General features: G+C 40.2%; 1 protein-coding gene across 1 annotated transcript; it reads left to right on the top strand.

Moving 5' to 3' along the window:
- On the top strand, positions 1-5660 carry nr4a2a (nuclear receptor subfamily 4, group A, member 2a). Its single transcript, XM_084085437.1, has 8 exons — positions 1-124; positions 643-744; positions 962-1839; positions 2451-2580; positions 3134-3297; positions 3662-3864; positions 4027-4205; positions 4365-5660. Exons 3-8 carry the CDS (start codon positions 964-966, stop codon positions 4619-4621), a joined length of 1809 nt encoding a protein of 602 aa, XP_083941563.1. The 5' UTR covers positions 1-124; positions 643-744; positions 962-963; the 3' UTR covers positions 4622-5660.
- The last annotated feature ends 1065 nt before the right edge of the window (positions 5661-6725 follow it).

Genomic DNA, 6725 nt, shown 5'->3' with positions numbered 1-6725 from the left:
CACGGCTTGCCTTGGCATTCTTCTGGGCATCGACGCTCATGTTTTGGAGCTTTTACAGAAATTGATGAATACTCCCTGCGTGCCTATTGCATGGATTGAACGCCACTTTTCTGATGTGAAAGAGGTAATGAAGGTTTATTTTAATTTTTGTCAACATTGCCGTGACTGAGTTTTAGTTATGCCAGCTTTGACTCGTGTCATGTTAATTAATTTTGCGCTTTACAGTTTATTGGATGCATGGCTACTATAGTGTTGGAAATGATATAGTGACCTGTTATTTAAACTGTTGGGAGTTGAGTCTGCATGGCCACGAATCACAGTTGGACTGTGTGAAGTTGGTCGATTCTCAATATAGCAATCCATATTTTTTATTAAATCAAACCAGAACGTTTTGTGCTGCTTAACTACTACATGTGTTTATGTGATAGCATAATGCATTTATTTAATGAAACACCCTTGTGAGGTTACGTGCGTTATTCGTGCGTAACTGTGAAAGCTTCACATTATACCTACTATTCCTACTTGAGCGAACCTCTTAGTTTATGATCCTTATATATCTATATATACAGTATATAGGCCTATATAGATATAGATATATTAAATATTTTTTATCAGTAAAGTCAAAGCTATCTATTTTATTAGGGGAAGATTCCAGAACAGAGCTGTTTTCTTGAATCCTGACCCCCTCACAACTCCTGACATACCCATTTCGAGTGTCACCGAAAAACTGTCAGAAGACTTGAGGTAGGCTATGGGACATTATTTACAAATACAAAAGGCAGTTGTATAATTCTGTGGTATTTAATTGACTGTTCAATGTTTTTGTAAAACGTCACATGTGGAGTAATGTCAGACCACATTCTCGTGCAGATTAAAATGATAAGAACATTTGTGTTGACACTACTTGAAATCATTTTTTATGCTATTGTTATATATTTATACTTTGTGTTTGTTTTTGCAGCCATGCCCTGCGTTCAGGCTCAGTATGGATCTTCACCCCAAGGAGCTAGTCCTGCTTCCCAAAGCTACAGCTACCACACCGCAGGAGAATACAGCTGCGACTTCTTAACACCTGAGTTTGTTAAGTTTAGCATGGACTTGACCAACACTGAGATCACAGCCACGACTTCTCTCCCTAGTTTCAGCACATTCATGGACAACTATACCACCAATTACGACGTGAAACCGCCCTGTTTGTATCAGATGCCACACACTGGAGAACAGTCCTCTATCAAAGTGGAGGACGTCCAGATGCACAGCTATCACCACCATCAGCAGAGCCACCTGCCGCCTCAATCGGAGGAAATGATGGCGCATTCTGGGCCTATGTATTTCAAACCCTCCTCGCCTCACGCACCAAGCACACCAAACTTCCAAGTTCAGCCTAATCACATGTGGGAGGACCCCGGCTCCCTCCATAGTTTCCACCAGAACTATGTCGCGGCCACCTCTCACATGATAGACCAGCGGAAGAATCCCGTGTCGAGGCTCTCGCTGTTCTCTTTCAAACAGTCCCCTCCCGGTACTCCTGTGTCGAGCTGTCAGATGCGGTTCGACGGCCCGCTGCATGTTTCCATGAACCACGACAACCCGGGCGCGCACCGAGGCTTGGACAGTCAGAGCTTTGTGGTACCCAGTGCCATCAGGAAGCAGGCTGGCCTGGCCTTCCCTCACTCCCTGCAGCTCGGCCACGGGCACCAGTTGATGGACAGCCAAGTTCCATCGCCCCCGTCCCGAGGATCTCCGTCAAACGAGGGTCTATGTGCGGTATGTGGAGACAACGCGGCGTGCCAGCATTATGGAGTGAGGACCTGCGAGGGCTGCAAAGGATTCTTCAAGGTGGGCTTTCAGCAATCATGAATCAGTGTATTTTTCCACAAAGTAATAACATCCTTAGTGTTCATTCAACTCCAAGAGTGTAGACTACAAATGCAACCAAATGGACCCGTGAGGGTGGATAAATGACCACTGAGTATTTTACTGTGCCTATGTCTCGCAAGATAAATAAATACATATTAAGAAACAAAATTGATCTAATCAATCACATGAAGCGAATTTTAAATGCTGTTCATGTAAGGAAACGTGGGCTATAATTTGATGACATCACAGTTAATGCGATCACTAATGATTTGTTTCAAGTGCACATATAAAACAATTGAATATAGGCCTATCACTTATTATCAAAACCTGATTGAAAAGCACAATCTATATCTATCTTTAAGGGGTAGTCTCAGAGGGGCCGATAAATTATGAATGACCACGAATTTGTATTTACTGAATATACTTATGCGCATATAAACAGGAGATAAGAAATATATAATATCGTGTTCATCTTGTTTCCATCAGCTGTCCAGCAATGTACAGGCCATGTTCTACATATATAGGCCTACTTTGATATGGGCCTGGATGCTTAAATCATGTTTTCTCTCTCCCTCTCCCTCTCTGTATAGCGCACTGTTCAGAAGAATGCTAAATATGTGTGTTTAGCGAATAAAAACTGTCCTGTTGACAAACGCCGAAGAAATCGCTGCCAGTACTGCCGTTTCCAGAAGTGCCTTGTCGTTGGAATGGTGAAAGAAGGTAGGTGTATCAGGCCTATGATGGCAACTTCGTTTCTATCAGCACTTATATTTCAGCGCTGCGCGCGTAATGTCCAGCGTGAGCCTATACTGTTTTAATCAGATTGAATATGTTAAATCTAGGCTAGCCTGTATACCAGTGGTTCTCAACCAGTGGTCCTTGAGGGGGTTCCAGGTGGTCCCCAGCTAAATGATGGAGAGTTATAACCAAATGGACCCTTATAGATCTTTAACTCTCGAGAGTGTAAATGTGTAAACCAAATGGACCCGTAAGGGTCCATTTGGTTTCATTTTACGCTTTTATTGTTAATCTGCATTACTTAATTAAATAATTGTTATTTTGATCAACGTTGGCCTGTTATCTCACCTATGGAACCAACATCAATACAGCATGGAATTGTGGACAAAAAAATGAGAAAATTCTAACTTTTGGGTCTGAGAGGAAAATCTCATCAAATGGTGGTCCGTGGCTCAAATGCCGAATAAATAATGGACCTTGATAAGAAAAGGGTTGAAAACCACTGTAATATACTGTCGTGTTTCTCTAAACATAGTTGTCCGAACGGCTAATCTAAAAGGTCGAAGAGGACGTCTGCCATCCAAGCCCAAAAGTCCCCAGGAGCCATCACCACCCTCCCCGCCCGTGAGCCTGATAAGCGCACTGGTGAGAGCGCATGTGGACTCGAACCCGTCCATGTCATCACTGGACTACTCCAGAGTAAGATCATTCTCCCTGAACACTGTTTAACACTTGTTATAACTCAACAGTCATTATTGTGGGCGAGAGCAGAAGTAACTATGGTCCACTGGTCTCTCTGATTTAGACTGAAATGTGCGCTTTCCGCTCACAATTTATTGGCTTGGAAAGTTTTGTGTAACTCACAGCCTTGCATTCTTAACTTTGCCAGGCTTTTAAGGTGGCATATTTTACTAAGTAAATTGCTTTGAAACGGAGAACTCAATAAAAGAAGACATGAATTTAATAGTAAAAAAGCACTCCCCCTCCTGGAAATGGGCATTGCAATTTCACGGATTATATATTTTAAAGGACCTCATTAAGCCCTGTTTAAATTAAATTCCAGTTCCAGGCTAACCCTGACTACCAAATGACCGGAGACGATACTCATCACATCCAGCAGTTCTACGATCTCCTGACGGGCTCCATGGAGATTATCCGGGGCTGGGCGGAGAAGATCCCTGGGTTCTCTGACCTGCCGAGACAAGATCAGGACCTACTTTTCGAGTCGGCCTTCCTTGAGCTTTTTGTTCTGCGACTGGCATACAGGTAAGCTCAGTAATTATAAAAGAACCCAGACTCTAATGAACATCAGCCCCCTTCATGCTTCACTGCCTTGGCTTTTATTAATAGCTACCCAATAATTAGGAGCCCCTTAAATCCCCCATTTATTGCTCAAGTTAATTAATGGCACTTTGTTATTAATTGCAGGTCCAACCCCGTGGAAGGCAAACTTATTTTTTGTAATGGAGTGGTCCTGCACAGGCTCCAGTGCGTGCGTGGATTTGGGGAGTGGATAGACGCTATCGCGGAGTTTTCTTCTAACCTACAGAGCATGAATATTGACATCTCAGCGTTCTCCTGCATCGCAGCTCTGGCCATGGTAACAGGTGGGTGGCCGCATTTCTTTGCCAATCTGTCCCCTAACAGCTAACACACACCATATAGGCAATTTATAGGCTATACTCCCCGCTATGAGCATATACTTTTAGACTTAATTTCTCCGAAAATTGTCTCAGTTTTTGTTTTGGTATATGTTAACATTTCAGAGCGACACGGGCTTAAGGAACCCAAGAGGGTCGAGGATCTTCAAAACAAGATAGTCAACTGCCTCAAAGACCAAGTGACATTCAATGGCGGTGGATTGAATCGTCCAAACTACCTGTCAAAACTTTTGGGAAAGCTCCCCGAACTTCGCACACTATGTACGCAAGGTCTGCAGCGTATCTTTTACTTAAAACTAGAAGACTTAGTCCCTCCGCCAGCAATAATCGACAAACTTTTCCTCGACACTCTACCTTTTTAAGTTGACGTTGGCTTTTTGGCGAGACCTCAAAGAACTTCCAAAGACTGTTTGAGTCAGCCTGACAGATTTTTACCACATTATTTATGAATATTTGCAAGTTCTGTAGGCAAATAAAACAACAGCACCCATTAGGATTAAGGAGCAGTGAAAAGGAAAAGAGGGGGCGAGAAGAAACTGAGTCCTTGTTTTAATATTTTTCTGTAATTCCTTGAAATTATTGTGAGTGCCAAATGAACGAATCCCCATGTGCATGGGGATACTTCTCTCCAATGGACATTTTGTCAACATAATTAATTCGGTCTTGCAATTATTATCACTTACTGTTTATTTAACATCATCTCCATTGATTAAGCATACTCAGTTGTAATATATTCCATTTATATATACACACACTGTATATTATGATAGATTATGTGATGCGTCAAATGCATCGATTTATAACGTGTATAAAGTTTGTTATAATGAAAATATTGGATTTTTTTTTCTTTTATGACTCGTGCCTATGTGATGTGTCAGGATCTCGAGGTTTGAAAGTATCCAGAAAAGACAACGCATGTTGTATAGGTTCTATAGGCACTTGCTAAGGTGATGTCTATATACATTATATACCGGACACTATGTAGTCTGATAGATTTGATACAGATTCGTAGTACTGGCACACCTTTTATGTATGAAGCATTATGTGGACAAGTATCTCCATCTGTATAGAAAATGAGGGACCCATGGTGTTTGTAAAACTGTCAGACATTCCTTGTTTGTATGTGTTGTAAGTATTGTTGCTGTTGAATATAAACGTTTCTATATATTTATTATTTATATTGCCAAAAGCTACATTAAGCATGGTGCAATTTAAACGATTTCCAACCATCCAAATTCATGCTGAGCACGTTGTCTATGTTTTATGTCTTATAGACGTCTAGGTAGTTATGATTTAACACGTTTGAAAATTAAAAAAAAAGAAATCATATACAAGGTTCATGAGTGTGCGGTATAGGCCTATACGTCTTTACAATCATGGATGTGTTTTAGAGACGATTGCAATGCATTTGGCGCAGATATTCAAAAAGTTTAGAGAGAAGGAAATATTTAATGTTTACAAATAAAACTTTAAAAATTATAATGTCCTTGAAAAACGATTTCTCCTAGCTGATTTAATCCTTTAAATTCAGGGGTTCTTAATGGAAACATGGGCAGTTTAAGCACAACAAAGAGGAATTAAATTGCTTTCCCAGTTTCGAGACTAATTTTCATTTATTTAATAGTACTGTGGGTCAGCGTTTTAAGGTAATGAAGTGGGCCGTTGCACAAAGCCAAATGCTTTGATAATGCCCCCTACAACATAACTAAATATAAAAGAGGCCCGTTTCATATATAGGCCCGAATAAAAAAATATAATAATTTCAACCTAAAATAAATAAATAGCTGCAATCGATGGCTGCGATTTTAGACACATTTTCAAGTTCAAATTATCTTCCTTTTTTGCTTCAGGATTCGTTCATTGCACTCGTGGAGAATTTCTCTTGGGCCTATTGACTGGACTTTCAACCCAGTATCACTCTCGTTTATGAAATAGTTATGGGAACATGGAGACAATGAGTAGGCTATACCAACAACACATTTGACAATATCGTCCCTATAAGGATATGTAACGATAGGCTGTAATAAGGCATTAATAGACTACATTTTTTTACAGAAATAGCCTTGCACTCTGTAATGTTAGGGCTATTAGGCCTAATTTTATACGACTAAATTGCAATGTTGTTGGTTCCAAAATAGTTTTCGATTGATAACCAAAACTCGATAGATTAAAACATATATATAATAATAATTGTGATGATATGCGATAAGTAAAGTGAATGAAAAGTTTGGATTATTGCGGGGGGATCTTTTGTTTTGCGAGAATGGTCAAAGAACAGTGTTCATTTTATTACATTTTTTAGCTTTTGTTGATTCTCCATGATGAAGCCTATAGCCCAAATCATTTCTGATTTTAAATTATTTTGGTAAATCTCATGCATGATATGCAAATAGACAGATTACATATCATCGCATAGGCTAATATCCTCGCCAAATTTAAGACAAACAATAGGTTTATATGCCGACA

This window comes from Gymnoscopelus microlampas, assembly GCF_963454915.1.
Source record: "Gymnoscopelus microlampas genome assembly, chromosome: 17".
Lineage (NCBI taxonomy): Eukaryota > Metazoa > Chordata > Actinopteri > Myctophiformes > Myctophidae > Gymnoscopelus > Gymnoscopelus microlampas.
The sequence above is the reverse complement of the archived record's forward strand: the minus strand, read 5'-3'. Positions and strand labels throughout refer to the sequence as shown.